This window comes from Crinia signifera, chromosome 11, assembly GCF_055691185.1.
Source record: "Crinia signifera chromosome 11, ASM5569118v1, whole genome shotgun sequence".
NCBI classification, from domain to species: Eukaryota; Metazoa; Chordata; class Amphibia; order Anura; family Myobatrachidae; genus Crinia; species Crinia signifera.
The window spans coordinates 50,663,341-50,687,398 of NC_139227.1; the positions used below are offsets into that span (position 1 = coordinate 50,663,341).

The 24,058-nt window shown below is 47.5% G+C and overlaps 1 protein-coding gene across 1 annotated transcript in view; it reads left to right on the forward strand.

The window, feature by feature from the left end:
* The window catches only part of SPIRE2 (spire type actin nucleation factor 2), a 36,812-nt gene extending 17,055 nt beyond the window's left edge, over positions 1 to 19,757 (forward strand). The window contains exons 2-15 of the mRNA XM_083164901.1: positions 3,160 to 3,203; positions 3,562 to 3,906; positions 4,006 to 4,074; positions 7,029 to 7,193; positions 9,570 to 9,656; positions 9,749 to 9,872; positions 10,636 to 10,799; positions 11,734 to 11,950; positions 12,037 to 12,158; positions 12,565 to 12,699; positions 13,100 to 13,167; positions 13,597 to 13,624; positions 16,890 to 17,005; positions 18,382 to 19,757. Coding sequence (XP_083021027.1) covers positions 3,160 to 3,203; positions 3,562 to 3,906; positions 4,006 to 4,074; positions 7,029 to 7,193; positions 9,570 to 9,656; positions 9,749 to 9,872; positions 10,636 to 10,799; positions 11,734 to 11,950; positions 12,037 to 12,158; positions 12,565 to 12,699; positions 13,100 to 13,167; positions 13,597 to 13,624; positions 16,890 to 17,005; positions 18,382 to 18,589 — 1,892 coding nt within the window. The 3' untranslated portion in view covers positions 18,590 to 19,757. The remainder of the gene's footprint in view (positions 1 to 3,159; positions 3,204 to 3,561; positions 3,907 to 4,005; positions 4,075 to 7,028; positions 7,194 to 9,569; positions 9,657 to 9,748; positions 9,873 to 10,635; positions 10,800 to 11,733; positions 11,951 to 12,036; positions 12,159 to 12,564; positions 12,700 to 13,099; positions 13,168 to 13,596; positions 13,625 to 16,889; positions 17,006 to 18,381) is intronic.
* Positions 19,758 to 24,058: the final 4,301 nt, after the last annotated feature.

Sequence of the window (24,058 nt, forward strand, 5' to 3'; positions counted from 1 at the left end):
GGTGTAAATGGTCCCGCTGCGGGTTGAGGCACCCGCAGCGGGTCTGTGCACGGCGTGCAGAGTGGGAAGCTGTCAGTGTCCCCTCTGCTGTCTGCGGCTGCTGAGGGGTGGGGAGGAAGCTGTCAGGCTGCTGAGCAGGGAGACGGAGCTTGTAACTTCCCCCTGCAGCCGTGGGGTACCTGCGGCGAAGCTGATGTCAGTGGCGGGGGTCCCTTCAGCGAATGGGATGTGAGGCTGGGGTCCCTGCAACGAGTAGTTCCCATCCGCCTTGCTGGTTCCCCCCAGTGCTGCCGGGGAGGTGGCGGGGTTCCCCCCCCCAGTGCTGCCGGGGTCCGTCTCTCCACAGTAGTTCTTGTTTTCATAACAAATGCACGAGGTTCGTGCCACACACCCACCCGCCGCCACTGTGCCTGTGCCGCACAGTACCAGTGACCAGGGGGAGACCGGGGCTACAGTCCAGTCCAGCATCAACCCCCAGCACAGAGTATGCAGGAAGACACGTGTTACTGGCAGTAGTGTCACTGCTGCTGCAGAACCTCTGCCTATGCTGAGCTGTCACTCTGACAGTCCCTGAGACGCCTGTGACATCCAGGGTGAGCAGTGATAGCTGAGGATATGCGCTTATGTGTGCAGTGTGAGTACCAGCTGGGGGTAGGTACTGCACAGTGGGAGTGGGGCTGGTGGTCAATGCACAGAGTGAGTGGGGCTGGGGGTACTGCACGGTGGAAGTGGGGCTACGTTTAATGCACGGTGGGAGTGGGGCTGGGGGTACTGCACGGTGGGAGTGGGGCTGAGGGCATTGCACACAGTGAGTGGGGCTGAGGACATATATATATATATATATATGGGCCCACTGCACTGCTTTGCCCGGGGCCCCTTATGCTCTCAGCATGGCCCTGCCCCTTGGCAACAAGCAATTTCACCCCCCTTGGCAACGAGCAAGCATTAATGACATCCACAAGAAAAAGCAGGGCTGACCTGGGTTTGGTGTAAATGGTGCAGACCCAGGTCGAAGTGCTGTGTAAATGGGTATAAAAGCAGGGTCAGATCCTGGAAACTCCAGTGTTCAAAGACCAGGGTCCGACCAGGGTTTTTGGTGTAAAAGGGGTATAACATATGCGTGCAGGCTGGTAAGAAAAAGGGTGGGCAGCTGACATTCGATGATGTCAGCTGCCTTCCCCCCTCTCCCGCATCATGGCGTCATTAGCATGAGAACGTGGGAAACATCGGTCCCCGTGTGAACACAGCCCTGCTGCGTACTTATTAGAATAACCCCCTGTGTGCGACAAGTTCAGATGGATTCATGGCTGATGTTGCACATATCCTAATATAGTAACGCAGGCTGGATGCACCCTCTGCATATGCTTTTCTCTCAGTTGCAGCTTGTTGGTACGTTGTGGGCAATGTACCACCGGACCCACTGTACATGTCCCAGTAATAGCACTAGTTCCCAATGGACTGATGAGATGCATTCTCATGTTCATCAGTTAATGATAAACTTGATATTGCATCTGGCTCACTTAAAATAACAAAATCGTTAACCTTCATGTATGCCAGCCCTAATGAACAAGGGACCATAGACAGCCCAGGGAGACGGAATTATTCTGACCCTGTAAATGCTGAAAAACCGCCATGACTTGATAGAAGTGGGGTTATCAGGGCCGGGTCTAATATTAGTCTCCAGAATCTGGGGGCACCTCTGAGTCTATCACATAATGAATGATGACTACGAGAGGCGTCCTTGCTGAACTTAATGCAAGCAGCAGGTGCTGAACTTCTGAGACGCCACCTCCACACGCTCACCTGAGGTTCTGGAGAATCGGTATTGAGATGTGGGTGATGGGAGCAGGAAGACGTTTTGCCTGGGGCGCATCGCCCTGAGGTGTATGTGCTTCTGATAACTGAGGGTGTGATGGGGTGTGGGCGGATTGTGCTACCTGGTTCCATTGAGAAAACCAACTACTGAGCTTATCTGGCAGAATAAAGCATCGGTGTGACGTACAGGTGACACAATGAGTGGTATTTTTGGATCTGACTCACATGGGGCGGCCCCGTACAATGGACGAGGGAGTGGGAGGCTTACTAACAAATGCAGTGTACAGGTGGTAACTTTAATAACTTATAGAGGGACTCATTCAGGTTGGCTTGCCAAGCAGTGGCCGTTCACTGTTTCGTGAGCAACTTAACAACACCCCCCCCCCCCCCCACACCCCCAAATCCCTTAGCTAACACATCCCCTCGCATGCAGCTGCTTGCAGGCCGCTCACCATGATTTCTCCGGGCTTCAGAAATAAGTCAGTCTAAACTGACTCCTATTTCCTCCGCAGATCGCTGAAGACGGGGCCGGTGCTGACATCATGTGACGTCAGGCATCAGCCCGTCTGCATACCCAGGGGAACACTCAGCATTCCCCTACTCCAGCACGGTGTCCGTTTCCAGCCCACCATCCCCACAACGAACGGACCGGCAAGCATGTAACTCACCAAAGCTGTTTGCTGCATACACAAACCCCAACCATCGGGGCTGGAGCCAAGTTCGGATCGCAACGAGTGATCCTGAATCGGCCCCAGAGATTGAATGGCCCCATGAAAAGTATATATAACAGCCATGGTCAGCAGATAATACACCACAGTCCTGCACCGTATAAGGTAACATATGTATAATGTATAATAATTATAGTAATACTGCTGGTGCATGCATTATATATATATATATATATATATATATATATATATATATATATAAATAAATAAATAACAGCCATGGTCAGCAGATAATACACCACAGTCGTGCGTAGTCCAGCGTCACATACATAAATACATAAATGAGCAAAAACAAGACTTGCAGTAGACGGTAATTAATGTAGGACAAGTGCATGATAAATAAGGGCAGCTGCATCAGGGGACAGGACACAGGTAATTATTATGGTGCCAGAGACAGCATTAGGTGCTGAGAGGGCCCTGCTCGTGAGAGCTTACATTCTAAACGGGAGGAGTGCCACTGAAGGGTAGAAATGAGCATAAACAAGTATCCTTTGTTATTAAATAAGGTAAGACAATGGCTGACAGGACATGCTGGGACTTGTAGTCCATCTATAAGAAGGTCATGAGAGTAGTAATCTCAGCTCAATAATTTGTGTTCTCTGTCCTCTGTCTCCAGGGTCTCCGCCAAGTGGCCCCCTTCCATCAGTCACAGAGACGCAGGTAAGAAATATACGCAGGGCAGGTAGGGATGCTCGGTGGGAGGTAAACAATATATATATATATATATATATGGAGATATGCGAGCCGGCACTCCTCAATGATGTAGTGAAGGGACCCCGGGTGCCATCCACAGATAAGCGAAATAGTGGTAAAGATTGGCGTCACTCCGGGGAAATTTTCAATGATGTAAATTTATTTGCAAAGAGTCGACATGTTAGTACAGTCGACGTTTCAATGGCCCATAGCCATTTTCCTCAGGACTAAACATGCGACTAAACATGCGACTACATAGGGAATATTTTCTGCATTACTATATACTAGTGGTCTGGGATCTTATCCTGATGTCTCCTCTCCGCAGATGGTGCAGTGCCTGGGCTTTGCCATATACCGGGCCCTGGACTGGGGCCTGGATGAGAGCGAGGAACGAGAGCTCAGTCCTCAGCTGGAGCAGCTCATTGACCTCATGGCTGCCAGTGACTCGGAGGGGGTCTTGACAGATGAGGGGTATGAGGGCATCGAGGACGAGGATGATGAAGGTCCCCCAAAGGTGGTGCGCAGCTTCTCAGCGGTCCTGCGCTTCTGTGCATCCCACCTGCCAGAGCCGCAGGAAGCTCCCATCCACTACCAGGCGGTCTGTAGAGCTTTGTACGCAGAGACTGTGGAGCTTCAGGCTTTCCTCCACAAAATCCGGGAGGCCAAAGAGGTGAGCGGTCACCTTGGGGTGTCAGCGGTCACATTGGGGTGTCGGCAGGTGGGACGCTGCAGCAGACATCACCGGGTAACGGCGCTTTTGGTTTCCTAGATGCTGATGAAGATGCAAGTGGAGGAGACAGAACCGGATGGTCTTGTGAACCTGCAGAACACAGACTGGGTAAGTAGGTACAAGAGATGTCACAGGGTCACCTATAGGGGGGATGGAGGGTACAAGAGATGTCACAGGGTCACCTATAGGGGGGACGGAGGGTATAAAAGATGTCACAGGGTCACCTATAGGGGGGATGGAGGGTTACGAGTGATATCACAGGGTCACCTATATGGGGGACGGAGGGTACAAGAGATGTCACAGGGTCACCTAAAGGCTGAGGCAGCAGGTACAAGAGATGTCACAGGGTCACCTATAGGGGGGACGGAGGGTACAAGAGATGTCACAGGGTCACCTATAGGGGGGATGGAGGGTACGAGTGATATAACAGGGTCACCTATAGGGGGGACAGAGGGTACAAGAGATTTCACAGTGTTACCTATATGGGGGACGGAGGGTACAAGAGATGTCACAGGGTCACCTAAAGGCTGAGGCAGCGGGTACAAGAGATGTCACAGGGTCACCTATAGGGGGGATGGTGGGTACAAAAGATGTCACAGGGTCAACTATAGGGGGGATGGAGGGTTCAAGTAATGTCACAGGGTCACCTCTAGGGGGGATGGCGAGTACAAGTGATGTCACAGGGTCACCTCTAGGGGGGACTGCAGGTACTAGTGATGTCACAGGGTCACCTCTAGGGGGGACGGCGGGTACAAGTGATGTCACAGGGTCACCTATAGGGGGAACACATGACTTGTAAATGAATACGCCTTAAATGAATAACTGAGCCCTACACGCCATAATTGCACGCTGCCTCCGCTATGTGATAAGATGCTTTCTGCTTTTCCCACTTATTATTCAATTGCAATAATCTGGGCCTAAAACGTAATTGCATATTTACACTAACTCAGTGGTTCCCAAACTCGGTCATCAGCATCCCAAACAAGTCATGTTTCTCAGATGACCTGGCAGGTGCACAGGTCTATTCATTACTCAGGTCGCCCAGCTGTTGCACAGGTGTACTCATTACCCACAGACACATTTCCCAAGTCACCCAGCAGGTTCTCAGGGGTAGTCATTACTCACTGACATTTCCCAGGTCCCCCATCAGGTGCACAGGTGTACTCATTACTCACTGGCATATTTCTCAGGTCCCCCATCAGGTGCACAGGTGTACTAATTACTCACTGGCATATTTCTCAGGTCCCCCATCAGGTGCACAGGTGTACTCATTACTCACTGGCATATTTCTCAGGTCACCCAGCAGGTGGGGTGGTGGTGGATGGGGGGAGGTAATTATTTAACTTGTGACTCTATGAGGAGACCTGGAAAACATGCACTGTTTGGACTCATAATGACCAAGTTTGAGCGACACATGCACTTTCCAGATTTTCATTCCAACCAGCCAGATTGGAAAGATAATCTTCTAGTGTGTATGGGCCTATAAAACGTAGTGTTCTGCTCCTGGTTCACTGTGCTAAGTGGTTTACACTCCAACATGACCCATTGCATTCGGTACACAATGCTCTGCTCCTGGACTTCACTCTTAATGTATGAGTGCCGTCACCTGAGTTGAAACACCCGTGTTGTCAATTTCCTAGTTCTACACAGGTGACGGCACTCATATATTAAGGGGGAAGTCCAGGATCAGAGCGTTGTGTACCGAATGCAATGGGTCATGTTGGAGGGTATGAAGTGGGGACCGCACTTAAGGCCCCCCTACACTGGAGAAGTCGCATGCATAGCTTCCTTGTGCACCTGGGACCTTCTCAGGTGGCAGGATAGTATGTGGTCCTTTTGCGCCCGGGACCGTGCATTGCATCGGATCCATTAGGGTTACCACCTTTCCCCTTTAACCCTTTAATTCCAGACACATATTAATTACACAGGTTCTGTGGAAGTTTAAAACCAGGTGAAATGGAGTCTTGAAGTCAGCCAGCCACAGAACCTGTGTAATTAATATGTGTCCGGAATTAAAGGGGCAAGGTGGTAACCCTAGGATCCATACTTGCCTACCTGACCCTCTTCATGCGGGAGAAAATACCCTGTTTCTGGACTTCCCTGGTAATGTATGATTGCCATCACCTGTGGGGAGCTAGGTAAAGGTGTTTCACCACAGGTGCTGGCAATCATACATTACCAGGGAAGTCCAGGAACAGAGCATTTTCTCCCACATGGAGAGGGTCAGATAGGCAAGTATGATCAGATCCGCTATCGGTCACCTGCAATTTGGGCTCTTTCCCTATGACGGATTGCTGCAATCACAGGAAAGGAACCCATATTGCAGGTAAATCACTCAGTGTATGGGGGCTTATACATAGAGAAGTGCAGCAGCAGCTGCAACCAGTCAGTTACACTGTCACATAGGAAAGATTATTATCACAGATCCCAACCATGATCCTCAGGGCACCCCAGCAGTCCAGGTTATAGGGATATCCCTGCTTCTGCACAGACAGCATAATCAAAGTGACTTAAGTCACCTGTGGGTAAGCATGGACAGCCTTAAATAGGGGAAACAAGTATATATATTAATTTAGAATAAACTTATCTGCAAAATATCTTCAGGCCACATAATCTGTATTCTGTTAGGTCATGCTGGGTCTTATAGTACTACAGGCTGTACAGAAATGGGCTTTTCCCATCCACCTGAAAAGGTCTCGGTTCCCAGCAGGACAAGTGGGTGCATTAGTGTCTGAGATACTCTGACAGATTCACCTGTGGGTCAGCTGGGACTGATGTGAGACCTCTAGGGAAGCCCTGCGTCCCATGTGATCACTGTGTGCCATTCCCCGGTGATGACTGTGCCTCATTCTCCGGGAATCACTGTGCCCCATTATCACTGTGTGCCATTCCCCGGTTATCACTGTTCCCCGTTTCCATGTGATCGCTGTGCCTCATTATCACTGTGTGCCATGCTGGAATACTTCAGCTGTGTGTACAGCCTTATGCTCTGCACTGTGTATCACACACTATGTGCTGTGCTGCACTGTACGCTCAGGACAATGATCTCTTGCACCTTGCAGGCACGTCTGTGGGTGCAGCTGATGAGAGATCTCCGACATGGGGTCCAGCTGAAGAAGGTTCGGGAGAAGACCTTTAATTCTTTGCCCACCGAGTACCAGCTAACCCCGTTTGAGATGCTCATGCAGGACATCAGAGCACGGAACTACAAACTGCGCAAGGTCATGGTAAGTGCAACTGACAAGTGACCCTAATATATTATGTGACCCCCACATTCCCTGAAGCAGAATGATGATGCTGAGGGTTCATGTATTATCTGTGTCTTAATACCAAACCCTGCTTTGTATTATGTACAGATTTGCTCCTGATTTCTCATCTCCATTATCCAAGTACCCCAGCAGGTCCTGTTTTCAGATTATCTTTCTGGAATCCAGTGGGATAGTTACTCAGATAAAAAAAAGATTAACTTTGCTGTGAAAGAAATTCAGAAAACCTGCTGGGGGAACTTCGGCTGTAATGCTTTGTGTAGTTCCTCTTGCAACCTGCAGGTGTCACTGTTGCTTTTGCTGTCAGTTAAATCAACAGCAACAGTAACAGCAGTCATATGTATCAACCACAGCAACTCCCAGGATGCAGTGCTTACATGTATGTGTATAACGTATGGATGATATATTGCTTATACATCATTGTTGCCTACCTGACCCTCTCCTTCAGGGAGAAAATGCTCTGTTCCTGGTAATGTATGATTGCCATCACCTGTTGGGAGCTAGTTAATTGGTAAGAAATGTGTCACCACAGGTGCTGGCAATCATATATTACTAGGGAAGTCCAGGAACAGAGGGTCAGGTAGGCAACCCTGTTATACATTCACTTTAAATACCAGCTAGGCCAGTGATTTTCAACCTTTTCCAACTCGCGGCACACCAACGAGACTTTAAAATTGCTAAGGCACAGGGGTGCCGTAAGGGATCCCGACAGGCATTTACCCGACGTTGGTATCCCGATTGTCAAAACACTGAGAGCCGGGTTCCCGAAGGCCACCAGCTATTTTCCCTCGTGGGGGTCCACGACCCCCATAGAAGGAGAATAGAATAAATGGCTTGCGTACCGAGCCACCGTGCCCGCAGCGTGGCAAGCGCAGCGAGCCCGCAATGGGCTTAGTTGCGCTCACCATGCTGTCTGGGTCCGGCCAGTCGGGATCCCGACATTGGACTAATGGCTGTCGGGATCCCGACTGTCGGACCCCTGTACCACACCCAGGCACACCACCTGGACCCCACAGGGAAAACACACACACACACACACACACACACACACGCCCCACAGTAGTACATATACAGTATTGTTGTCACATCAGCAGCAGAAAGAAAAGAGATGATAAAAAAGTAGGGATATACATAAAGAACAAGTAGATGCACTTTATAAACAACAATATGTGGATAACAAAAGGTATCTATTCAAAATGCTAGTACCCGAACAAGTATGTTTTAACAGGCCATGGTTTTATATTATATGCATAAAATGAATAGTTATATGAAAAGAACAATGTCCCTTATTCTGGTTCAATCTTAGAGGCAAATTCTTTCTCAAATGGACAAAACCATGTGCACTGCAGGGGGGCAGATATAACATGTGCAGATAGAATTAGATTTGGGTGGGTTATTTTGTTTCTGTGCAGGGAAAATACTGGCTGCTTTATTTCTACACTGCAAAGAGATCTCACTTTGAAGTAAAAGCCCACCCAAATCTAACTCTCTCTGCACGTTATATCTGCCCCACCTGCAGTGCACATTGTTTTGTCCATTTGAGAAGGAATTTGCCTCTAAGAGTGAACCAGAATAAGGCCCAATGTCTCTGAAGGGAGAAGTCAACCTTATAATGGGGGCCTTAAAACACACTGGGAATATGACCTTCTATAATTATATTATATTTTACTATGTAACATAATATAATTATAGGAGGCCATAATCCCATGTAACATATAATTATAGAAGGCCATAATTAACAGTTACATACATTGCACATTTGTTTTTTACTTCTAGTCTTGCAGGCAGCTAGCCCTCCATGAAAATTAATTAAGAAAAAGTTTTTTTACGAACAGAGGCCCGCTTATCCCGCATCTTCCTCCTGCCACGCATACCTGGTGCACACAGACTGTGTGGAGTGTGGACAAGGAGCAGCGGTGTGTGGAGGAGAGGAGGTGGTGCACGGGCGGGCAGGCAGGCACTCCAGGTGGGAAGGTGACTTGGTGTGCGTGACCTATGAGTTACCACAGATCACACGCTGTCCTGCAGAAGCAACCAGGAGCTGCACCTGGCAGACAGCAGCTGCTGAAACGGATAGCAGCGGGAGCCTCACCGGGTAACCGGCCGTGGCACACCAGTTGAAAATCTCTGAGCTAGGCCATGTGGGTAGAATAATAATAAAAAATCACTTGAAAGACTTGCTAGAGCAAGGTGTGGCCAGTGGTGGGTACTGCAAAGAGGAAAGGGCTTACTGAAGTTTGTGGATAACTAGGTGGGCTATGAATTATAATCCCTGTGTCCATAAGAGCCCATGAAGCAGAAGGTTACACTGAATAATAATGTATTATTGTCTCTTAGGTAGGGGGAGACATTCCTCCAATGGTCAAGAAGGATGCACATGAATTAATCCTGGACTTTATACGGTCTCGCCCTCCCCTGAAGCCGGTATGGCCGCCTGTCTTATATCATCCTCTGAGGAAAGGGGGTCGAGCTAAATAAAAACTAGGTGGAGAATTAATTATTTCTGTTCATTGCAGGTTTCCAAAAGGCATCTGCCCCCACTGCCTGACACCCCGAAAACCCTGCATGAAAAGATTCTGGAGGAGATCAAACAGGAACCCAAACTGCGCCCTGTGGAGACGCAGAGAAGAGGACAGAAAGGTAGGCAATGGGGGTCACCATTACACGGGTGGTGTATGAACATGCATCTGTCCCCACGCCCAAGATGTAGCAATGTAACCGCCGCAGTCAGACATCAGCACCAGTCAGAGTGGACCAGGAGTGGTCACCTGTGGTGCTGCAGATGGGTCAGTACACCTAAAACCACCATACATCAGTCTGTCTTTATATTGGCCCCAGCCAGCCTCTCATGCATTCTGAAAGGTGCCTGTTTATTCAAAGAGAGGGCCAGTGTAAGGGTGAGGTCTAGGTTAGTTGGGGCTGTGATCCCTTAACAACAGACCGTGACATGCATTCCTATCGCTCACAAACATACAAGCATTGCACAGTGACATGCATTCATATCACACACAAACATACAAGCATTGCACAGTGACATGCATTCCTATCACGCACCAACATACAAGCATAGCACAGTGACATGCATTCCTATCACGCACCAACAAACAATGCATAGTGACATGCATTGGGATGGCGCACAAACATACAAGCAATGCACAGTGACATGCATTCCTATCACACACAATCATACAAGCATTGCACAGTGACATGCATTCCTATCACACACAAACATACAAGCAATGCACAGTGACATGCATTCCTATCACGCACCAACATACAAACAATGCACAGTGACATGCATTGCGATGGCTCACAAACATACAAGCAGTGCACAGTTGCATGCAAAGTGTATTAAGACTGTTACCTGCCCTGCAGTAATCTGCTATAATGTGCCCTTCCTCAGGCTTTGGGTCCCTCCCATGTATCGTGGATGCGTGTTCCAGTGACAAGAAGTCAACGTCTTGCATTAATCTGTCTGTTCCGGAATCTGGAGCCCCCCGTCCCCGTCCTCGTATTCTACTCAAAGCCCCTACACTGGCGGAGATGGAGGAGATGAATCTGTCTGAGGTATAGCAGCAGTTTGATGTGTTATATGGAGCTAGACCTGATAAATTACTGATCTGCTGGAATAGAGTGTGAGCTGTAGGGCGACCTGTGTAACTGACTCTAAATGCAGCAGATTTTCCTAGTGCATTCCAAAGTGCGACGCAGAAACGCCACGTGGTGCATTTACTGCTGCGGCTCACATAGGCTGTAAGGGCACTATACGGAATATGCTGCGCTATATAAGAAACTGTAAATAATAAAGGGGCAGATGAGTTGTGGGCTCATCTGGGGTGAGTGTACAGTATGCAAAGATCCAGCCGATACCATGTCGGCACTACAGCGCCAAGGGTGGGCCTGGTATTAGTGGTGACCACGGGTGCATTGTGGTCATATAGAGGCTGTGGATAATAACTTCGGATTTCCAGTCACTGGAAGTGGCCAGAATTGCAAGTCAGATGAGATTGAAGATGCTGCCGCTGTTTACATGCAAGTAGCGATAGCACTAATGAGGTAATATGGCAGAAGGGGTCACACTGTATCGGATCACCGAGTCTCTTATACCATCATTTGTGCATTTAATTTGAGAACTTTTTTTCATTTAGTTACATTATCCTTCATTTTAAATCACACATGTCATAGCAAAGAACCTTCAGTCACATCCCCCTTTATTTAAAAAAAAACATGAAGGTCGAACCCATGACCTTCCATATTGCAGTCAGACACCTTACTCATGGAGCTATTTGCTATTGTATGGGAAGCATGAGAGCATTCTGAAATATATATATATATATATATATGTTAAATTGTCAGGTACTGTAGAACAGCGCCCCCTGCCGTATGGTGGCACATGTTGCACCACCCTAGTTACGGCCCTGACCTTTGGTGCTCTCGACAGCTATTGCTTCCTCCTATGTCTGCCCTGTGGGCCTGCTGATATAGTGATGTCTTCTTGCAGGAAGATGACTCCCCCAATTCGGAGATGCGGAGAGTGATCAGTGCCCCATTGCCACTGAAACGCGACCGTTCCTTCTCAGAGCAGGACTTGGCGCAGCTGCAGAGTGAGATGGGGCACAAGCCACAGCGGGGAACGCCTCAGAGACCAGAGGAACCCGAGTCCCGGGCTCGTTCCGGCAGCATGAACATCCCGCACAGGCCTTTGAATCGAAACCTGAGTGAGTGCTGAGAGCTTTGCCCTCCACCCCCTGCTAAGCAGATCCCCGGTGCAGTCCACAGACATTAACATCCTATTCCCCCACAGTGGGCCACTCAGCGTGTGGCAGTTCTGGCAGTCCGTCTCCTATCCGTGGCTCTCTCAGCTCTGTGCAGGAGAGGGCAGAACCTGGGCCCACCATGGACAGCAGCGCCAGGCATCGGTGGCTGGTAAGTGCCCGCTTTATCCTTTTCTAGTCTATTTTATTTATTTATTTTAAACCTATTTTTACTGAATGAAGCCTGTCCCTAAATTTGATAACTGTAATATAAGTATATTACATTGAGATTGAGTTGTGCTGGGATCTCCAGTAAACCCCCAACCCCATAAGCCTTGTGTACTGTATATATGTTGGCAGAACCAGGCCTCCCTGTGCAATGGTATGGGTAATGCCATATATGCTCGGTTTGTTCACTCGCAGTTTCGGCATCAGGGACAGTCGTACATTATAATATTTTATCCTTTTGAGGACGCTTCTTTGCTACTATATTGTATTACAGAGTCCTGCAGCCCAGAACGTAGGCTGGCGCTGCGCATATAGGCAATGCGTTACTTATTACTACTCCTATCTTGCAGGAGTTCAGCCACCCAGTGGACACGTTGGCCTTGACGGTAGAGGAGGTTATAAACGTGCGCAAGGTGTTGGTAAAGGCAGAGATGGAGAAGTTTCAGCAGAGCAAAGAGCTGTACACGAACATGAAAAAAGGAAAGGTACGCGGGGGCACTAGGCTAGCATGATGGAAGGGAGAGGCTTCTCCGAACAGAGAGAGCCTGAGTGACCGTCCCGCAGAGATAATTGGGCCAGATGTATCGAGCTTCAAAAAGTGATAAAATGGAGAGTTCTAAACAACCAGCCAATCAGCTCCTATCTGTAATTTTTTTTAACCCAGCCTGTGACATGGCAGGTAGTAGCTGAGTGGCAGACTGTTTATCACTCTCCATTTTATCACTTTTTGAAGCTTGATACATCTGGCCCATTGTTTTTTTGCATCCCGCAGCCAGAACCAGCTGGAAGTGGTGGCTAGGCAGCGGCTTTACCCCCTTGTCCCACCTGGCAAGTTCTGCCAACACACAGATGCATTAGTGACTGCCATGTTGTTGTCTTCCTTAGGTCTGCTGCTGTTGCCGCACAAAGTTCCCTCTATTCTCCTGGCCGGCTACCTGTCTGTTCTGTAAAAGGTGAGATGTACTAACAATCTGCGGAGTTCGGCTCTCCCTGCTGCCTGGATCACAGATTCCTCCAGCGCCCATCTCCTGTGGCTGGCCCCAACCTCCGAGGCTTCTGAGTCCCCACCTCTGCTATAGCTGCTTTATATCTACCCTCTGATTTGTGGCGTGGGCTGAATATTGACTAAATACAATTAGTTAGCTCAGTGTGGGTCTCAGACTTCTGGTTCTAATACAGAACATCCCCAATGGGTGCCGCAATGGTACATGTCTTATAGGTTACGGTCCATGAGGAAGTGCCTCCACGTATGTAATATCTACAGATCGCTAATATCTACAGATCGCTACAATCCCACTAATACTTGATGTTTCTGCCACATCGACCCTGTATGATAAATCTGTATCTTGCATTAATGCTGATCTGGTTTTGCTTACCCGTAGGTCGGCCTGTGGCTCCTGCAGCGTCAAGGTGAGATTTCATATCTTGGTGCATTTTTTAAGGAACCTGCGGCTTATCAGCTGCCGTGGAACTACAAGTCCCAGTATCCCAGTCCAGCCCAGGGCTTGCAGCTTATCACAGCTGTAGAGCGACAGGTGGCTAAGGGCTACTATAGCTCCGTCTGTCAATTGCAATGCTGTACTTACTACAGACAATCATGTAGGGATCACTATAAGGAGTGTTGCCATGGCAATCGTGTATATGTGCAGATACCATTCATTCACAGGAGTGATCCCGATCTCCTCTTCCTGTCACACCCCCTTTTCCCAGGATTCCTTGCGCAGTCACGTCACACTGTTTCTCCTGATACGTGTTCATAGGCCATATAATATATGATACACGATAACTTATTTATTTTCTTACATTACCAATAACTGAAATAAAGTACCAGTGGTCCTGATTCAGCGATGTGTGCTAATACTGGCCCAGCTGTGTGGACAATGTGACTGGCCGCATGGGTTTGTACTTGGCTAGTCCAAGCAGCTTGTACAAAGACGCTGCATCTGCTGCAAATCAGTCAGTTATTGTACTTCTGTCTATCCCTAAGTTGTCGCAGTATGGATGCCGAAACCATTGTTACTGCGTACAGGTTCGCAGGCCAAGCTGCCCTGAAAACCTTAATGACACAACTTCATGTTACCCGTCACTGCCCAATTACTGCCCCCTGGCTGTCAATCACTTTGTCGCAGGATGATGTTGGCATAGCAACCTGTGCTGTAGGCTGATTGATAATAACGCAGCTGTAAACACATCCTGTTTGCATCCATCACCGAATCGGACCCTATGTAATGTAATAATAGGAACATGTAACTTTCCTACGCTTCCCTTTCCCATATAAAATGCATATAGTATAATAATATATATAATCTCTGTATGTTGCCACAGTAACCTTGCATCCTTTTACAGCCTCCAGAACATGTTCAGTTCTGGAGGCCATATCTCCAGAAGGATATAAACACACTCGAGAATGTACAAAGAAGGACAACTAAATTGGTGCATGGCCTACAATACAAAACTGACCCGGAGAGACTAAAAGATCTTAATATGTATAGTTTAGAGCAGAGAAGGGAAAGGGGGGACATGATAGAACCTTTCACATATATCAAAGGTTTTAACAAGGTACAGGTGGGAGACATTCTTCACAGGAAGAGGAGCAGCAGAACACGAGGACATGCACGGAAACTAGAGGGAGGAAGATTCATGGGAAATTTGAGGAAAAATGACATCATAGAAAGAGTAGTGGATGAGTGGAATAGCCTCCCATCAGAGGTGGTAGAGGCAAATACAGTAGAGCAATTTAAACATGCTTGGGATGGGCATATTGATGACAAAGAAATAAGGATCAAATTTTCTACCATTTCCACCTCCCTGCAACAACGTCTCTCACTAATTTCTACATTTACCTATCCTGACTCTGCTGTTTCCCACCTGTACCAGACTCTTGAAACAGCCCTTGATGAAGTGGCTCCAGCTTCCTATTACACCCCACGTAGGCTTAGATGCCAACCATGGCACTCCAAAACAACAAGACAACTACGAAATCAGTTACATAAGATAGAAAGCCAATGGCGTAAATCTCGTAATATGACTGATTTCCTCACATATCAGACTAGCTACCACTCCTACTGCAATGCTTTGGACACTGCCAAACAGACATCCTACCAATCTCTCATCTCTTCTCATGCCACCAACCCTAAGTGACTTTTTAACACATTTAAGTCTCTTCTGTACCCTCCCCCTCCTCCACCATCGGCTAACATCAGTGCACAAGAACTTGCCTCCTACATTAAAGACAAGATTGATAACATTCGAGATGAAATGGTATGCTCTTCCTCAACCTCTAACCCACTTTTTTGCCCAGCTGAACCCTCTGGCACTTTCTCTTCATTTGAGTCCATAAATGAAAGGGAAGTATCCATTGTATCCTCCTACTCTACTACCTCTCCTCTTGATCCTATACCTGCACAAGTCATTAACAGTCTATCTCCTGTGCTTATTCCAACCTTAACTAAAATCTGCAATCTCTCTCTTGCTACTGGCACTTTTCCTTCTCTGTTCAAATATGCAGTGATTACTCCCATTCTGAAAAAACACAATTCTGACCCTAACTCTCTCTCTCTCTAACTACCGTCCTATCGCTCAGCTCCCATGCCTCTCCAAGTTACTCGAGAGACTTGTCTACTCTCACCTCACACACTTTATTAACTCTCACACTCTATTAGACCCACTTCAGTCAGGCTTTCGTTCTCAACACTCCACTGAGAGACAGCACTGACTAAAGTGGTGAATGATCTGGTAACTGCTAAGTCTAAAGGCCATTACTCACTAAGTATTCTTCTAGATCTATCTGCTGCGTTAGACACTGTGGATCACACTCTTCTCTTATAAACACTACACTCCCTAGGTCTTAATGATGCAGCCCTTTCCTGGTTCTCCTTTTACTTATCTGATTGCTCTTTCAGTGTTCGCTTCTCTGACTCTACTTCCTCTTCACTACCTCTGTCAGTTGGAGTTCTGCAAGGCTCAGTCTTAGGTCCTCTGCTTTTCTCAATCTTTACTTCCTCTCTTGGCAAACAAATCATTAATTTATTTCGGATTTCAGTATGCCTTATATGCAGATGATACTCAAATCTACCTATCAATCACAGAGTTGTCACCAGTGGTTTTGGGCTGAGTCTCTGAATGTCTCTCTGCCATCTCATCTTGGATGTCTTCTCACCAACTCAAACTTAATATTTCCAAAACAGAATTACTTATATTCCCACATCCAAGAACAGTTACCATCCTGATATCTTCATAACTGTTGACAACTCGACAATCTACCCTAGCCCACAAGCTCATTGCCTAGGGGTCATCCTCGACTCTGAACTGTCTTTTCTTCCCCACATTCAATCAGTCTCCAAATCATGTTACATGCATTTAAAAAATCTATTGAAAATACGACCGTATCTCACAGAAGACTCTACTAAGGGGGAGATTCTCTAAGAATCTCCGCCCCCTTCGCTGCCCATCGCATTTATAATTATCGCATATGTTCTAACATATGCGATAATTATAGCAAAGGACAGCTCTTGCGTTTATACTAAAAATCATTGAAATACACCCCTTTTGTGTTTGAAAAATGTCAGACAGGAGCTGACTGGTTGGCAGAGACTAACTACCTGCAGGTGGCATATTGGGGAATGGGCACAACACAGGGCAAGGCAACACTCACCTGTTATCTCTCTTATAACAGATGAAGCTTCCTGCTAAGAAGCTGGGCCATATTCCGGTCTACAGTGTGGGCTTCGAAAGTCCCCATGGAGTAATTGGCACCAGTGGGAATTCCCACAAAAAGAGAGACGCCTTCCAGTGAGTATACAATGAGCAGCACCTGACCTGCAAGGGGCGACACATTCACGCGTACGAGACCCCTCCTACTGCCAGCTTCTGTATCTTCTGTAGATCGCCCCAGTATTATACGGCACTGCCGGTGGGCGTAAGGCGTACAGTGAGGCGCATATCACTGGGGCGATGTAAGGAAGGAGTTACTAAAGCATCTTGCACGTGATTATTGCATCACACCACTGTCCCCTTTTAATTGGTTGAAGCAATGTACTGTGTCCTAACCATGACAACCACATAAGTGATACGCCGTTATAAAAATCTATACCCCACCATCTGACCTATTACTGCTGTTATTATGGTGGCCTGTGCTGGCCAGTTATCCCACCCTATGACCTATTATTGCTGTTACTATGGTCACCCGTACTGGCCAGTTACCCCACCACCTGACCTATTACAGCTGTTATTATGGTGGCTGTGCTGGCCAGTTACTCCACCATATGACCTATTACTGCTGTTATTATGGTGACCCGTACTGGCCAGTTACCCCACTGTCTGACCTATTATTACTGTTATTATGGGGCCCATACTGGCCAGTTACCCCACGTCTGACCTATTATTGCTGTTATTATGGGGCCCATACTGGCCAGTTACCCCACGTCTGACCTATTATTGCTGTTACTATGGTGGCCCGAACTGGCCAGTTACCCCACCGTCTGGCCTATTACTACTGTTACTATGGGGCACGTACTGGCCACTTACCCCACCGTCTGACTTACATATTACTGCTGTTATTATGGTGGCCCGTACTGGCCAGTTACCCCACCATCTGACCTATTATTGCTGTTATTATGGTGGCCCCGTGCAGGCCAGTTACCCCACCATCTGTTCTATTACTGCGGTTATTAAGGGGCCCGTACTGGCCAGTTTCCCCAACGTCTGACCTATTATTGCTGTTATTATGGTGGCCTGTGCTGGCCAGTTACCCCACCATCTGTTCTATTACTGCAGTTATTATGGGGCCCGTACTGGCCAGTTACCCCAACGTCTGACCTATTATTGCTGTTATTATGGTGGACCCATGCAGGCCAGTTACCCCACCATCTGTTCTATTACTGCGGTTATTATGCGGCCCGTACTGGCCAGTTACCCCAACGTCTGACCTATTATTGCTGTTATTATGGTGGCCCCATGCAGGCCAGTTACCCCACCATCTGTTCTATTACTGCGGTTATTATGGGGCCCGTACTGGCCAGTTACCCCAACGTCTGACCTATTATTGCTGTTATTATGGTGGCCCCATGCAGGCCAGTTACCCCACCATCTGTTCTATTACTGCGGTTATTATGCGGCCCGTACTGGCCAGTTACCCCAACGTCTGACCTATTCCCTCTCTTCCCTAGATCCTGCAGCGGACTGTCATGGAAGAACGTAGAGGGCCAGTTCCCCCATATCTATGCTCAGGGTTCTGCCCTGAAGGACGTATGCTCGGACTGCGCAAGCTTCATCCGCGACGTCATCTGTTCCAGCCGCAAGAGTGTAGACATCTTGAACACCAGGCCCAGGGCAGGAGGCTCTCAGCCACAGTATCGAACAGTAAAGAAACTGTGACCCATGCTACACCTCCCCTGCCAGCGCCACATGCCCTATCTCCACCACCGCTTCCTCCTACTGGCATAGGCTCCTATGGGCAGGGCATGTTCCTTGCCAGGCGCTTGCAACATTCTCTGCATACCATGCTTGGCTTCCCTTGGAATGAGATTCCTCTGTATTGTACCTTTAAGTAGAGGAGGATACAAACGTCCGGGTCCAGCCCTTGCAACGAGCGCTTGGTTCTAGTCGCTACAAGATTTTGTTGCCTTATTTTGGAGTGTTACGGCCCGGTATTACACTAAGGGCCTACAAAGCGGTTACAGTGTGATATGACTGTGTGCAACAGTGTGCAGAGCTCACATGTCCGATTTTAGCTTTACAGAATGTATGGGGCGAACCTGCGGCTCTCAGCCGGGGCGGATATCACCAGATCTGTTCTGGCTTAAGCACTTATAGTGGATGGGTGGCCATGATGTCTGGGAATCTGGCTTTTAGGATTTTGTCATTTTAATCAATGACTAGGTCCCAAAGCTGTCCTTAACAGGATATCTAGAAATACTGTACCTCCAACAGTCCAATAAGCCAAGACTTGAGCAAAAAGTGAATTAGGGACTGCAGTGAGGTTGCTGCACCCAAACGCCGGTCGCATGTACACGTTGCTGTACTGGGGGAGTCCAGCCACTCTCACAGCCTGACCCAAAGCTCTGAGTCACCTACCTGTGTCCCTTTGCATGTAACACGCTGCAATTTACAATCCCCGGTATCCCTGAGACACTGCACTCCCCTGCTGAGCGTATCCGACCACCAACAGCTCCCAAACCCCCCCTGTGTGGCCCTCCGTATTCTCTACCCCATGTAGTGCATCACTAATGAATACTTCTAACTATTGCATCCACAGAACCTTAATATGGAGAAGTTGGGCGAACCAAGTGACATTTAACCCCTTCAGGACCGGAAGCGGCGGACTGTGCTGCAGGGCAACACTTCCCGCTGCTCTCCGGCCCTCAGACGGTTAAAGGTCCTATTTTTGTAAATAAATGAAAAATACCAAAAAATGTAAAGAATGATTGTGTAAATATATGTATAATATAAATATACTGTATATGTCGCACTGATAACTGTGTCTACCGCGTCCTGACACATCTCACTGCAGTAAAAGATGGTTTTTCTATATATAATGTGTGGATTGTTGTTAATGTGCGCCTCAGGAGAGTGTCGTGTGTTGGCTAATCCAGCCGCTGTCGCAGAGAATGGGGTCTCCCTCGGGACAGGTGCAGACTATATATACAAACTACAAAAACAACCGGGCTCCTTACAAGCGTCACACAATGTGCTGACAATAACCGCTCTGGCTAGTGCCATATCCTTACAGCATGCAAAGTTCTAGGTTCCCCTAATGCGGAGCTGACAGATGGGACTGTGTGGTATCAGTCCGTATGAGTCAGCCCAAAAACAAAGATACAAACGTGACCTCTCAGGCGCTCCACGTAAAGATAACCAGGGTTTCTCTCCCCAACACAGATCACATGAAAAGAGGAAATGAAGATACAATGGTGAAGCAAGTTTTAGCAAGCTTCCCTTCCCTTTTAATGAATACAAAAAGCATGAATAAAACAATATCATAAAAACAATTTCATAAAAACTAATTCCAAACAGAAATGACAAAGTGCTGTGTGCAGTCACGGATTCATATATCCAAACGGGGACACGGATGAATAATTACCAGGTTTGTTGGGAACTGGTTGTTAGACAGTTCCTTTCAGCGCATGCAACACCATTTGACAGTGGTGTTGACACTGGGTTCCTGGCACCTGCTCCCCGGTCCTCCGTTCACCAGCAATGATGTGTGAAATCACCACAGTTCACCAACGCGTTTCGTCCTATTAATAGGACTTTTTCAAGGTGTATGAGTCAGCCGCACACCGCCGGCATTGCTACTGCAGCTGCGCTTCTGGATTTAAGTAGCGGCTCCGCATCCTGCCTTCCTCCCAGTGATTAACATGACAGCCCTGAACCCAGGGTAGTTGCTAAATTCTAGTGGGCTGAAGGACCTTCCACGCCCAGGGGGAGAAGCAAGGCTTTGGGGGGCTTGCTCCTTTACTATCCACGTCGCCACTGGTTGCATTTAGTAAGTCCGAATCATGGCGAGCGAAGTGAGCCCGCGAGGGTCTGTTTGGGTCCCTTGTTCAAACCTTGCCCTCCTCTTTCCGCCCCTCTCCTCCCATGTCACATGACAAGGTCACTTAGCCCACTTGAATTTAGACCTAACCCTGAACCCAGTGCGCATCTCTACCAATTCATCATTTAAAAAATTCCCTGCACCCTCTTTAGTTACACCACTGGAGAGCCTAGTGGTTCTGTGCCATGTGTCCCAGTTCTTGTTCCCGAGATCACCAACCTCAGCCAGCACTGCCATGGTTCCAGTGCGGAAGATAAGGTGAGGACACTCCGCACTGGAACCATAAATACTGATGCAAAGAATTAATTTAATATCTCTGCCTTTTCTTTATCTTCAATTATCAGGATACTGCTCTTGTTTTTCAGTGGGCCAATATTCTCCTTCCTCAGATGCTTCCCATTTATGTAGCTGTAGAATTTTTGGGGATTTGATTTGCTATCTGACGCTATTTTTCTTTCTGTCTCTAATTTAACTACCTTGATAATGTTTTTACATTTCTTGTTACATTCCTTACATGTGGCAAAAGATTCAGGCGTCCCTTCCTGTTTATACCTTTTAAATGCCCTCTTTTTTTCTGTGTCATCTCAAATTTAACTTTATTATTTTTGAGCACAATAAATATATATTTGTAAGTTTTCTCCTATTCTGGCTGTATATTATGTCAGCAGCAGCCAATCGCAAATAGTTTCCAGCTGTTGCTATAGTTATTCAGCCATAGATAGAAGTGTCCAGCATCTTATCAACAGGTTTCATAATGTCAGATGGGACTGTAACTCTGTAATGCACGAGTACACTGTCAGTACCATAACAGTCCAAAATACTCTCAGTATACTATTCTACTAAAGCAACAATTGATCGTACTTGTCATATCCGAGATAAAATTCACTGGGGCAGATGTATGAAATAGTCTTAAGTACATATGTGCACTTAACAATAGTTAACTGGGAGGAATAAAATTGGTACTTGTTTCCTAGCACGGCCACAACGATCATGATCGTGGGCATCGTGAGTAAAAATCGGGGGCATCGCGGCCATCGCATGCACTAAAAAATCCGGTTCCGGCAGCGGCATGTGAAGCAGCCTGAGAGAGAGCTCCGCTGCCAGACCAGCTCACAAACATACTTCACGGCTACCAAAGCCTCCAAAAACCACCGCTACCGAACCCCCAGCACCCGATAACACCCAGGCACGTATGGACAGACCCGCAGCTGAGATGCCCGGCTCCAGAAATCGTGCTGCTAAAACGAAACCGGCAGCGCCTGCCACATCCAAGATGGCGGCGACCGCAGAACTCACGCGGGCATCGAGCACGAAGCTATCCCCTGCACAGCAGCACTCCAAACCCGCCTCCCCCTCAGCAGCAGAAACAGGGACAGGGGACTCCCAACCTGCCTCCACAACTCCGGAAAGCAAGGTATTACCACACGCGGACGATCCAGTCACATATGGTGACATGGTCAGCGCCATTAGGGCTGCAATAGCCCCCTTGCTGCAGGAGCAGACTAATGACATAAATAAGCAGCTAGCTCAGCTGCAACAGCGGGTGGGGGAGACTGAGTTCAGAGTGGGGGAATGCTTCAAAGATGTGGCAGAACTGAAGCCCACAGTCAAGCAGCACTCAAAGGACTTACTATATCTGTATAACAAGGTCCAAGACCTGGAAAATAGATCCAGGAGGCTGAACCTGAAAATAGTGGGACTTCCTGAATCACTGAAAGGGAATGAACTTTTCCAGTTTATTAAAAACAAGCTCCCTGAATTACTCAATATCCAGGATCGGTGTTCTGACATGGCAATTGAACGCGCCCCCAGACTGGGACCACTGCGTCCACAAGAGGGCGCAAGGCCCAGAATGGTCATATTTAAAACACTTAATTTCCTACATAAGGAACTAATATGGACAATGTCCCGCAGGCACAGAGACCTCACATGGGAGGACCACCGCATACTCATTTTTCAGGATTACACTGCGGAACTAACTAGACAAAGAAAAGAATTTTCGCCAGTGTGCTCCTATCTAATTAAATTGGAACGCAAGTTTGCCCTAATGTATCCTGCAAAACTCAGGATTTATGATGGGGTCAACTACAAAGACTTTGTCAGCCAAGGACGCGGAAAGATTCCTGATGGAGGAACACTGCCCAGATCAGCACAGCAACCACATGTCAGACTGTGAATGACGCACAGATGAGACTACATAAGTGGACACTACCTGAGTATGACTACCTGAAGCAAAGACAACTTATTACCATCTTGTAATCCAGATCTACCTACAACACCACCATAAGATTAAGAAGAATCCCTGAAGAGACACTTACTTCATACCTGACTCTTTAAGACGAATGGACTTATGGCGAGACAAGGTTGTATAAGTATTTCATTCTAAGGGACATAAACTTAGCTAACTTCATTAAGTGAGCTGGTAGGCAAAGGAGCCTACAAGAAACTGTTACAAGGTGAGATGTGTCTATCTCACCCTTTCTTCTACGGAAGCACGCCAATATGGCTAGTTATAGACTTGATTTTGTTTTTTCTTCCATACCCTTTCCCCCCCACCCCCCCCCCCCCCCCCCCATCCCACTCCAACCTCCCCTCAGCAGAGAGTGTGACCATCTAATTACAGTTATACTGCCGAATGTTTATGTTCAAAATGTATTACTCATGGACAAAAATGTAAAATTTATGCTATGGCACTTAATATAGCGAGCTGGAATGTGGGAGGAATCAACTCCCCAATTAAAAGGAAAATAATGCTCGTTCATTTAAATAAGCTACATATTGATCTAGTGTGTATCCAAGAAACGCATTTACTGCCCAAGGAGGTACTGAAACTTAATATGTTAAAGTGGAAGCTTCTGGCATCTTCCTCGTACACCTCAAAAGCGAGGGGAGTGGTAATATTGGCTAAAAGTAATATAGATATAGAAGTAACTAAAGTCATCTCTGACCCCCAGGGTAGATATGTGTTGTGCATTATGAAGTATGAGCAGCAGGAATTTGTATGTATGAATGTTTATGCTCCCAACCAATATTCTAACCCTTTCTTTAGACACTTAATAACCGTACTGACCCCTCATCTACATATCCCACTCATCATTTGCGGTGACATGAATCTTGTATCCTCAAACATATTAGACAGACAGGCCCACCCCACTAATGTACGAAAACTCCCGAAATTTGGCATACCTAAATTATGTGAACAACTGCAACTGCTGGATGTATGGAGGGTGCTACACCCCACCGATCAGAATTTCACATGCCTATCCGCATCCACAGGCAGAATGTCACGAATAGATTACATTCTCCTC